At 37.2% G+C, this 12,467-nt stretch overlaps 1 protein-coding gene across 4 annotated transcripts; it reads right to left on the bottom strand.

Annotated features, from left to right (window-relative positions):
- Positions 1-218: 218 nt before the first annotated feature.
- On the bottom strand, positions 219-11,502 carry LOC135684200 (dopamine receptor 1). 4 transcript variants are annotated; one of them, XM_065199647.2, is made up of 3 exons: positions 10,900-11,502; positions 7,270-7,367; positions 219-4,319 (listed from the first exon to the last, which is right to left on the bottom strand). In XM_065199647.2, exon 3 carries the CDS (start codon positions 4,213-4,215, stop codon positions 3,043-3,045), a length of 1,173 nt encoding a protein of 390 aa, XP_065055719.2. In that variant the 5' UTR covers positions 4,216-4,319; positions 7,270-7,367; positions 10,900-11,502; the 3' UTR covers positions 219-3,042. The 4 variants fall into 4 exon arrangements, with proteins under 4 accessions (XP_065055719.2, XP_088971199.1, XP_065055722.2 ...); XM_089115073.1 differs by having other exon boundaries at positions 7,270-11,502; XM_065199650.2 differs by lacking the exons at positions 7,270-7,367; positions 10,900-11,502 and adding an exon at positions 6,954-7,255.
- Positions 11,503-12,467: the final 965 nt, after the last annotated feature.

Below are 12,467 nucleotides of genomic sequence, written 5' to 3'. Positions count from 1 at the left end.
TGTGTTTGAAAATTTTCTCTCGTAAAAGCAACCAAAGCATATTTAATAGGCCAACTGTGCTACTAAAATGTCTTGCAAACCTGTTATTCAGCGGCCTCAGAATTGATTTATAGTATGTAGTTGTAGCGGCAAGAACCCCTGAGTTATAAATTATCAAAAAGAAAAGAGAGAATAGAGCCCTAGCAAAATTAACTTATTGTTGTAGAAAAAGTATAGGTTTCAAAGTCCCTAGTACTTTTTACATTTTTTAAAAAGACAACAGACCTTGGTAATGAAGCTCTCCCTTACACAACTACCTACTGAAGCAAGGTGAAGATACTCTGGCACCAATAGTCTCGTAAAACAATATAACTCTAGGCATTTTTTGCTATTGCATTTAAAAGACTCTGGAGAGGAAAATATGCAACAAGAAGGCATATTCATTAAAAGTGTGACACCAGCCAGTCTTGTCCCTCTTTCCACCAGAATTATACTTTTCAATTATTCCCCACTTCAAATGTTTATTTGATTTAGGCTCTGGCCAGTGCAGCTCAGACTGTAGCTGAACCCCAACCTCCTCCCCCTCCCCCAGAAAAATTGTCGAAACCTGAAGCAAAATATGCTGTCCTTGTTTCTGTATGACGTCTCTTCTATTCTAATAATCATGACGGAAATGAAGCCTTCAAAGAAAGATCTGCCTGAAATTGGATATAACAGAGATAAAATATAAAAGCGGATTGAAACAAGAAACATACCGTCGTACTGATTTGGAGGATACTGCATGCATAAGAACGGACCAGTTCAAAAGTTTCCGAGCAGGGTCTCCTGTGGTCAAAGATTTCGGAAGCGTTTAGATTAAGGTGCCGTAAAGAAAAGTTCCAGTGGAAGGAGAATTAAATATGTAAACCATATCTCAGAATGCGCCGATTGCTGGCAGCAGTCAACCAATTAATTTTTTGCAAATAATTACATTTCTAGGGCAGTGAAAAAGTCATGCTTTGGCTTCACACGTTTAGTCTGAAAGTTGTCTGACATATCCACTGAGATGAAAATCCACAGACGTAGTTTTACCGGGCGCCGCGCAGCCATTGGGCTAGCAGGGCTATAGCCCCCCCCCCCACTATTTTGAATAATAGGCTAGACAATTTTTTTGAAGGTTTACTCTAACGCAACTTTGGATAGTTTACTCCTATGTAGTAGTAGTTCTCATTGACTGGGAACCATTTTTGTTCTTTTTCTACTGGGAATCATCTTGTTTAATGATATGATGTATTTTCTAACTTGGTTAGCTTGGTTCTTTATTACCCTCGAGTTAATTCTATCTATTTTTATAGTTATTGATACCTTCTCTGAACCAGACTGTTTATGAAAATTCAATAGAAATAAGCATGTTCTAAAAGGGGCGTTTTCCGGTGTTCAAGAGGGCGTGGCCTCAAAAATCTTTCGGTCACAACCATTTTAGCTCCTCCACTTCTAAGGAGGTGCGCGGTTCCTGAGCTTTACGCTTGATTGGTAACGAGTTTTTTAACTTTAGCGAGAATACATTATAAGGAATACATTATAACGAATCACATTTGTGACGGTCTTAAGCTGTTCATTGTAAATGAAAATGAGAGGATCATCAAAGGCTGTTCTTATTGTCCAAGCCATTCGCTATCAGCATTGACTATGTTATCAGAGATCAGGGTGAACACCTACGCCTCAAAATCAGAACGTCGAACAAAGGATGTTCTAAAGTTCAAATCACCTCGGCTGTACAATTATACACTTCAGATAACGTGAACGCAAGTCGCTCCAAGATAAACACCAATCTGGCATTCCTGCTTTGAGATCACGCTTAAAAGGTGATTTTTACAACAAACTTTCGACATAAACAAAGAGTGATAAGAGATAAACATAGGCGAATTCGTCTGGATATTCGGTCACTTCTGCACTCGTTTTGCATTTCAATGCTATCGCTTTTCTTAGAATCTTTTCCCAAGACGAGATGATTCCGCTTTAAAACCCTTGCAATATTTTGGCCACTAAAAAGTGATTTAGAGAATAGAAAACCTGAAGATGTGGAATCTGGTTGTTTCAAAGTGGATTTGATTTAAATTAAGAAATTAAAAGTACAATATGGGATGCAGAAAGCTTGAGGCTGTCCCAATTTTTCTTCTACAAAAGCTCTATCAATCTTAAGGAATTTTCATACGTTTCCCTAAGAGTAACAACAGTCTTTCCACTCATCATCGACCTTACCTACTGGAAATAAACTCGCAAAAAATGTATCTTCAAAAAGAACAAAAAGTCAGTATGCCATTGTAATTGATATTCATTGTAGTTGGACTTCGAGATACCCTCTCTAAAGCTTCTATGATTAGAAGGCATTACAAACGGAAACTTCAAAATGAAATTCAATGATCGAAACCTTACAGCCTGAATTCCAATGAAGAGTTTGATATGGGGGCGGGTATGTAGAGTGAGTTACCACTCATGATGCCTAAAAAATTGCCTCGGTGACAATTCTGCATTGATGAAGCATTCTTTTGTTATTGATGTCTCTTCAATCTACTGAAAGGGTATAGGCAAAACGAAACACTCCAGCGAAACGAATAAGATCTATTGATGACATTGGCTGATTTAAAGGGTTGTCTGATTTAAGTGATCTAGTCCCAAAATCTGGTAGTAAATGATTTTACTTCCCTTTCCGTCTTCAACAGACGTTATAAATTATTGCTTAAACAAGTGTATTAATTTTCGTTTAAATTAGTTGCTCTTAATCGAATCAACATCTGGGTTGCTGTGTATGAAGTGAAAGAAAAATACGCATCTCACAAAAAAAACTTCAGCTGACAGAAGAATAATTTAGTACTGATGTTTCATACACATTTTCACAAACTTTTAAAGCTTTTTTCGTGTTTAAGCGTTATCGTCTAAAACGTATTTTTATCTAACGACAGTGTACTTTTGTCTAGGCCAAATGTTTAGTTTTTCGTTGCATTCGGTCATGCAACGTCTAGTTAAAGGTGGATTAAGATTCTATGAATAACACTTCTACATACAATTTAAATAGTATCATGACTACTGTTCAGTTTGCAGTTGTTGCTGTTGCAGGGCTTGCGGGTTTTGGCCGTTGTTATTGGATTCTGTTGTCGGAGTTTCCGATTTCGAAGCTCTTCTAAATGCTACATTAGCAATTCTGATTCCGCTAAAAACATTTCGTATATTTTTTGGAGCGTCGGAACCTCTCTTGGGTTGTGGCAGCCGGCTTTGGCATGAAGTCAAAATCGTTTTAAAAGCTTCCCTAATTTGCCGGTTCATGACACTGTAAATTATCCAGTTGCAGCTAGAGTTAGTGTAGGCCATTGCGAAGGTTAGTCTTTGCATCATACCAGATATACTTTTAGGGTTATACGCTCTGATACATGTGACTGTGAACCAGGGAAGCCAGAAGACGAAAAAGACTCCAATCACAACAACTATGATTCGAACAGCTTTGAGTTCATGCTTTAGAATATGGTTGATACGCATCCTGGAGCCGATGGACTTCTTTCTTGTCATCTCCGCCGGTACGGGGACGGTGGAAACCCTCCGCGTCTGACGATGCACTTCTTTGAATATATAAAAGTATGTTAGCGACATTACCATAAAAGGAATAAGGAAGAAAAATATGGCTAGTAAAACGGCCAGCTTTGGATTAGCCTCCCACCATATCTCACAGTCAAGTATCTCTATGTTAAATGTATGGTGAACGAGTCCAAAGTAAGGAAAGAGCGATAAAACGAAGGAGACCACCCATATATTCGTTATCAGGAATGCAACGCTTCGCTTCGTTATCCAATTTTGGTGTCGCAAAGGCCATTTTATGGTTATGAAGCGCTCTACGCTAATAACGCAAAGATGAAGTATCGACGAAGAACAGAGGAACACGCCGAGGACTGATGATAATTGGCACCAAAAGCAACCGAAAATCCATTTCGACGCGAATATCGAAACAGCAACGTAAATTACCCGCACCCCAGGGGTTAGTAAGTCTGTGATTGATAGTGACAGAATAAATGCATTTGTCAGTGTGTGCAAACTTGGAAATCGTAGTATTGCAAGGCAGACTAAAATGTTTCCGAAAGTTGACATCACAAACTGCATCAGAAGAAACACTGCGTAGACAATGCCTTCGGATTCTAGAAATGTTGTCTCTAATTCACCGCCACATCCATACATTAATGACTGGTTGCCACTCAAAGACTCTGCCATTTTGTCAATGCCTCGGGCCAGTGAATCTTTTGAAGGTCTTAGCAGTTCATATGTTCTTCGAAAGACATTTTAAACGCCAGCCGTGACACCGTGAATGCGAAAACCTGGATTAAGAAATGAAAGCAAGGTTATATGTATAAATAAGCAACAGAAGATATTGCGAAAGAAAGGCTTAACTTAGCTTACAAAAAAGCATGTGCATTAAGTGAAGGGAAATTAGAAACGAAATTGCAAGCAAGGGAGCCAGCACGAAGTAAAATAGGGCTATGATAAAAACAAGGGAAAAAATGTGATAGAAAGGAAGAAACAAAACGAAGGTAAAAGTAAAGGAAGGTAAAGGAAGGTGTTACGCAAAGGGAAATTAACGAAAAGCAGAAATAAAAAAAGATGAAGGCAAAAAGAAATGAAAACGAAGCAGAAAGGCTATTCCCGTTGCAAATCTCGTTGAAGAATGACAAGGCGGAATGGAAAATGCCTAAGTCCCTCAGCAAGCCATTTCAGTTGAAAATCAGTTCAAAATTTCATGAAGAATCGATTGAGTTTCAATAATTGTTGATACAAATTAAACGCCTTTATCTCTACGACTTTATTTATACTTCATAATCAGTTAGGAAGACAATAAAGTAACTGGGTCATCCTAAATGCGAGTTAATGCACTTTTCCTAAGACACATTCTAATGAATCGATTTTCTTTTTTAAATAAGAAGTTTACATTAAATACAGTTTTTTTGAAGTCGTGGTCAGCAGTTAATGGTAGATTAACTCCACCTGAGTGATTGAAGAAAATATTATGGGAAATAATATAGCTGGAGTTAAGCTGTAGTGAAGCTTGGGTGGAGCTGAAGAGCCGGAGTGGGCTTCAGCATAGCTATATTCTTCAAAGGGTGCCCAGAGCTACACCCCAACTGCATGAGCTTTTCATTTTTGCAAATCTAAGTGTTCTGAAAAGGATCATGGTTATAGCAGCAATACTGTTTGTACCTAGATTATGTGTTCAATATGATGAAAAGCCATTGGATTAGTGTTGTCTCAAACTATGACGTAATGCTTTTGAAGATTCCGAACGGTTGTTAATTCGATGGCTCTGGATCTTTGTGAGGGCGGATATAATTTCAAAGATGCTGCTACAATGTACAAGATGAATTTCTCTTCAACGCGCTGAAAGGAACTGTAGGAAAATGATGGGGTTTCAAAGACAAGCATGCTCAAGATTGTCCAGAATTTGGTTCAAACATGTAGATGTATTTTTTTAACTAAACATAGAACTCCGGGGAGCAAGCATTGCATGTCAATGTGTAGCCAGAATCTTGTTAAACATGATAGAAACTTCTCTAAACAAGTTTATTTGAAAATAGCTTATTGGATGAAACATCTCTCTAACCCTACCATCTACTTAACTCATTTTGAGCCAAATTTCTTTGATTTCATCCTTTTTACTGATCACGATGATTTCATTTGCTACACTCCTTTTTTAATAAGAGGCCCTTTGACGAAATTCTACACTTCAATTTCCCAGGTTAAGTCTAGGTCAAAGAAGTTAGAAAGCGTCTGTGAAAATTTTGCGATTTTCATTACATTTTGATGCAAATAATGCTAAATGAAGCTTTATCGTCTTGGAAAGGCAAAAAAGGTAAAATTAGGATGTTGTGTAGAGAAACTCGCTATAAGAAAACGTTTGTACAAAAACGTTATAAAAGCATTTAGTAGTTGCAAAGCGTTAGAATAACAAGTTTTTATGCATGCAGTTACTCGAGCACTGTGTTTTTAGAGCATTTTGCAAGCAGCAATTATATATTGATGCAAATCTAAGTTATGTCCTTTTACACTGCTTCCTGTTGTAAACTTAGGCTGTGGCAAACCAGGTGAAAGTCAGGTGCGTTCATTGCCCAATACCTTTCAAAATCAAATGGAAATTTAAAGTGTGAATCACTCCCATTGATTTAGGGGTCATCTTGTTAAGCCATCAATTGGTAAAAGATTTGGAGACTGCTTGAGCAACGTTCCATTCAAACATAAAAGTTGCTCCCATGTACATTGGTTATTGGAGACTGGAGACGATTGTTAACAGCTTAGTGTGCAGCTTTGAAATTCGATTTTCTTTGACCTGAGTACCAACATAATGCGCGAAAATCCTCCAACGCTCCAAAATGGCTTGGCTCAGGTCCTGGTAGATCCCTATGCCGGCTGTTTGGTTAGGCATAAGCATTTTATAGGTGAAAGAGGTTTACCTTCGTCTGCTATTCTATCACTCACTGGGGGTAGCAAGCCAAAATCCAAAATATTACCGGATGGGAAAATGAAGGAACATTTCGTTACCCTAAGTTTAATTAGAACTCATTTCCCATTAACGAAAATTTACGGACATTTATAGCTGTTGAGCTAGATAAGAGTCTGCAAGAGATTCTGTCTCATTTTGGGCTGTAAGTTTAGATTGACATCTGGTTTTTTACATAATGTGACATTATTTGGATTTTGTGTCAGGTGTTCAGGCAAAAAGTTAAATATATTTAATGGTGCATCTGGCATTTTCAACTGTGCAGAAATAAGCTCAAACGTTTCAGAACCCTGCTCAAAAAACAATCCAAACATCGTCTAGCCAGGGTGCGTTCGACATCAAGCAGCAGTTTCTCAGGGAAGAGTCATATGCACCAGCTGTTTTCAACTGCGTTAATTGCAACTACAACTGCGCCAAGTGTACATGCAATATTTTGCACCAAAATTTCACACTAAATTCATACCTACTTTTCAATGTGCGCCGAGGATCTTCCTAATAACGCTGTTTGTTTCACCATAGCATCTCGGTTAAACATCTCGATTTGGCAGTCTTCGTTAGCAGTTTTTGTCAGCAGTCTTTGTTTAACAATAAACCGCTCCGCTCATCACTTATTTTATCCGTTTTGCTTATGGATCGTGAAGAAGATCCTTTTATTAGCTTATTTCGTGGTATTTGAACAGCAATCAGTTTTGTTGACCGTTTATCAACATTGCTGGAATCACACCTACATTAAAAAATCGTATTAGAAAAAGGAAGCAATAGGTAGCAATATTTCTTACCTGGTTTGAGAATCTGACAAGAGACATCAGAATTGACTGTACTGTCCCATGTGAAGATGCTAGGCACACGTCCAAGTGTTCAGTACAACCTCGAGTAACTATCAAAAGAGGATAAATATATCAAAAATTCTTTGTCAATAGATTTTATGTCTTTGTTTTGTACTCATCGTATCTGAGCCACAACAATAAGGATTTAGCCCCGCTAATCCCCTCGTAATATGACCATTGCTCTGCTGGCTACGGGACAGTGGTATTTTTAGTGATAAAGTAAGTAAAGAATGGCAGTCGGACGAATGACCTATGCGATTGGCCTCACATAACGAAACTACCAAATTTAATCTAAAATGTTAGTCTGACCTACTTTGCCTGGGGAATTTCGCAGGGTTTTACTGGGCGTTACGAACACAACTTTATACCTGTCAGGCTTAAAAACCCCATATTTTTGTCATTTGTTGCTATATTGAAAATTTAACGTATCATTCTACATCACATAATAGAATAGTGATGTTCGCAAAGGTTCACTGAAGGAACCACCAATCAAAACCCCAAAGATCACTTTTTTTACAAATTATCTCGCCGGTTAGCCAGCACGCTCCCATGAATTTGAATATGGTGCCTGCTCCATCCAGAACAGATAACATTTTGTGAATTGTGATAACGATGAACATACAATTAATACTTGTTCTCGAAGCTAATGATTAATGCATAAGCAAACTAACCAAGGAAAACAAAAGAAGTAAACAAATTGATACACGTCACGGAATATTTGCACAAAGTTAAAAGGGAGAATCGCACACAGGCTATTGGCAGCAATTGAAAAAAGCAGAATACAAACATGGGACCGAGGGGCAAATTACTCCATGGAAATCTCGTACATCTTTGATGGAAATCGTATGTTTCTATCTGAAAATCCCTGGAAATCCTATCGAAATTCATGAGTTTTCTTTGTTGATTTGATATTGCAAAACATGAAAATTCTGTAAAGAGTATAAGGCTGTTTAAGTTCATAAAGTAACTGGAATTACACTGGAAAGTTCAAGATTGCTAAGACTGCAAACAATTAACCAGCCCCTGCCTTTAATACATCAGGCTTACGTAAAACTTTATGCATGTTCAAATTTCCTGCGATGAAAGTAAGGGATAAATAGGTAATCCGTGGAACTCATCGCGTAGAAGGATTTAATGCCTAAATGGGGTTTTCAACCAAAATTATTGCAAGACTAATTACAAAATCAGAAAACGAAGAAATAGTGATTGCACAGTGACGGAGGCACAATGGTTGTCTTTCTTTCAATAATCCTACAAAGATTGCGCTGCTGCAATTGCATGCCATAAATAAATGAGGTTTGTATAGCAGTGTGATAAAATTGTATTAGCTAATGTCCACAACGGGACCCATTGAAAGAGAAAAAACTTTTGATAAATCTTGCATGGAAATGACTGTTTGACAAGAAAAAATAGGCAAAAAACTAGAGTTTTGAATTATTTTTCCTTCTCTTCGTTGGAAACACCCTTAACAATAAAATGAGATTTAAAAATGGCTTTGAAAAACGCAAACGTTAAACTTTGTACCACAAAAAGATTGTTTGAAAGTGAAATTTACCATTTTTTTGCATTTCTCAGCTGTGGAGCCCCCATATTGTGGACTCCAACCATTGTGCCTCCTCCAGCCCTTGCTTTCATTAAATATATTCATTGATTGCATGTGCTAATGTCAGCTTTTTTATTGTCGTGACACATCTGTCGAAATCATATATTTTGTAAAATTTCTGCCATCTGTCTTTAAAATATCTATTCAAGCAGCCAAGGAATCCTCTTTCATGTTGACGTCTTTTCTCTATGTCTTTATTCTCAACTCCAAAAATAATTGTTCCTAAGCGGTTTCCAGCAAAATTGATTTATTACATCAGGATTCCCCCGGATTGATCTAGTTACTTTCATTGGCTAATTGTTTGTTTAAAACGATTTTCTATAACATTTTCGTTCTGTAAAAGAGTTCGTTATTTCGTCAAAGGTTTATTTGACTTTTCAAATTCCAAAGACAATTGTGATGAGCAGAAATAAATTGAATTTGTAGCCAAAACTTCTTTGCGCAATTCGTCTAATTTCTAGTGATGTTTTATATAAGATAGTTGTCAAAAGAGTGAAGTAGGATCATTGACGATTTCTCGCAGGATTTAAGATCACACTGTATCACTAAAACCATCATCAAATGGCTGTTATTATCACACTTTGAAGGCTATTAACAAGAAATAGAAGTTTTTGCATGTTTCAGCATTTTGAAGAGGCACGCTAGCGGTTCGATTATTTTCGTTTTCTATGACATCAAAGTTAGAAAAGAGATAGCAAGGCTAATAAAGGGACTTTCTTTAAAACGCAACTTTTCTTCTACTGTCGGTTAAATTTTTACAAGACAGAAACCTATCCCTTTTTAGTTAACTTCTTTCTAATGGTCGAGACTATGCTTTTTCAGCGGAAGAGACATCAGGATGAGAAAATAGTTCGTACTTGACTAATGCAGTTACCTAGATATAGTATTAAGTTTTGATTGTACCTTTGAATAAAGTTACAACTGTTAATGAATAGAGTTGTACCTTTGAATAAAGTTGGAACTGCTAATGATATTGTCTGCATCGTTACCAATTTCATACAACTATTTAGCACATATATAATGGTCGTTTTGATATACCATGAGGGTTAAGCTCTGAATAGATTCATCTCTGAGACTCTTTAAAGACCAATAGATTGACAGGTGTTCTAAAGATGAAAAGACAGGAAGAGGCTAAACAAAAACCTTAAAGTACAAGGAAATTTTGGCAACAACATCTATGATTAGACAAAACCAGCCAAACCAATCGTTGTTCCTCATGGATATGTACTGTTAATAGAGAACAGAAGAGAACATCAGCTGCAAGGCATACACGCTGCCCCATTCTATAGACCTGTGATAACATTCTCCATGCTGGGAGAGAAAATGAAGATTTCCTAAAGGAGATCTAAGTTTCTAAGAGGGACCTTTTGCCACTCAAGGGGATTTTTACCTTTTAAAGAGCGGGTCTTTCGGCAAATTTTAACATTGAACTCGAATACAAAGAGTTTTCGAGGCACTACCAACCTGAGAATACCGAACTAAGGGTGTCTTCTGCACACCAGTCGATGCAGAAAAAATTGTGAAAAAACTCTTCTAAACCCCCATCGCTAGCAAGCATGGGAATTAGCTTTGCAAGTTTGCACAATTGCCGTTTGCGTGGTAGGCTGACAAGTGGAGAATTCTAAGCGTGGTGACCACTGGAGATGTCTTCACGATATCATTATGTTATGTATGTGTGTTTTCTTTGCTTAAATGCTTTCTAGGAGATTGCGTAGGTCATTTTCTTTAGATACAACACGGTAAGTCCAACAAAAATCCTGCAATCATCGTGGTAGGTCCGTTAACAATGGACCGCAAGATACTTTCTACTGCAATAAGCAAGTTTATGTTAGTTAACTCATTGCAACGAAGAAAATTGGGAAAATGTTCTCGCGAAACAAACAGTAGGCCTATAAACACTGTCGAAAAGTTGCAAAACTTCTTTGACGGCCTTCTTCTAAAAAGAGAAGTAGCTGAAATGAAAGCGAGGTGCATCTCACCTAAAACTATGACAGCCAAGCCGAGGAAATGGTGTCTTTTTGCTTTGTAGACAGTCTGCTGTGGGCTCTCGGATCTTGCTCAAACATAAACCGGCGCATTCATGTTTACTGGGCCCATTGCTCGTCAATCTTTCCGCGATTGCTGTGATCACTATCTCGCTTCGATGTCGCTTTGTAATCGCAAGATGAAATTGCAGCTGATTTATAAAGAAAGAAGATAACAATACAGACATATTTGAAACAACTGCCCAGCATGCCTCCGTGTTTGGTTGTACTTAGGATACAATCAAGTTTCGACTGTGCATTCATTTACTTAGCAACTAGCAAGATTATTAGCCTTTTCAAAAGCAAAGCTTTAATAATTAGAAGTCTTTATCTTATTTGATGAAAAAAATCTTATTCTGCCAAAGACGTTTCCTAAGACGTATACTCAGATTTTTTCACCCTATAAATATCCCCGTGTGATCAAGCTTTGTTTTCTCCCTGCCTCCTAAGGAACAGCAAACCAGCAACACAAGTTTCATTTGGAACATTTTCTGGAGACCTTGTTCTATCCAAATGTAAATACCTCTTAAGGCTGCCGGCTTCTTCCATGATTTTTGCTTCAAGTTTTACGAGATAAAAAAGGCTTACCTCAATAAAACATCTTTTAGAATGCTATATTGGATAAATTTTTTTAAAGGAAATTTGTTGACTAGACCTGATTTTGAAGAAACCCACGTGATAGAACCAAAAGTATTAGAAGCCATAGAGACAACAACAATTCAGTTTCATAATTCAGGTTGAAGATTTACTGGTACCAGTTTTTCATAATTGCTCTGAAGTCAATGGAACAGCCAGGACAAAGAGCATAATGATAATGTTTTGTAGATTAAGGCAGCAAGGTTTTCAATAACAGCTCGGGTTCCTACAGGCACACCAAATGTTGGTAAGAAATGCTTTTATTTTCAATAACAGCTCAGGCACACGAAATGTTGGATCTTGCATTGAGCTATTGGTGAGTGGGAAGGAGAAATCAATCAGTTGAGGAAATTTTTCAGAGCTATGGTGCATGGCATTATGTGCTGTCATCGATGCTCTCTGATAACTAAATTGGTCTTTAAAAAATTATTGCTTAGAAATATGTAATTTGAAGCATACCTTTTGTGACCGTTTTATATTTGGTCTCTCATGGAATAGTTGACAAAAACATATTGTGCATTCCCTAGTCTTAAATGACCATCTGGCCTTACAAAATCAGTCAGTGAATGCGTGAACACAGTATCACCGATTGGTGCAAACTTTTGCTACAAGTAAAAGGATCTGACGACGAGTCAATAGACTCCAAAAAGATCTGAAAATAATAGCCATTTTAAAAGGTTTGAAACATTTTATGAAAAAAATATAATTTTGAAGGTTTCTAGGATTCAATTAAGTATGCAAAACAAATACCATAAACTACGTATTTAAAATTTCACATTGATTATTTCCTTTCTTAGTTTTTTATTCCTTCACTAAATTACATACAAAACATAACAAGTTCTCTTTCAGTTTACTTACTTATTTGATTAGTAAACTATTATTCCTTT

The sequence above is a fragment of the Rhopilema esculentum genome, chromosome 21, assembly GCF_057945365.1.
Source record: "Rhopilema esculentum isolate cy_ngs chromosome 21, ASM5794536v1, whole genome shotgun sequence".
Classification (NCBI taxonomy): domain Eukaryota; kingdom Metazoa; phylum Cnidaria; class Scyphozoa; order Rhizostomeae; family Rhizostomatidae; genus Rhopilema; species Rhopilema esculentum.
Note: the sequence above shows the minus strand (reverse complement) of the source record. Positions and strands in the feature narration are given on the sequence as shown.

What these genes read in the sequence shown, in the direction of transcription:
- LOC135684200 (XM_089115073.1), bottom strand. Translation starts at nt 4,215, where the DNA reads ATGGCAGAGTCTTTGAGTGGCAACCAGTCATTAATGTATGGATGTGGC.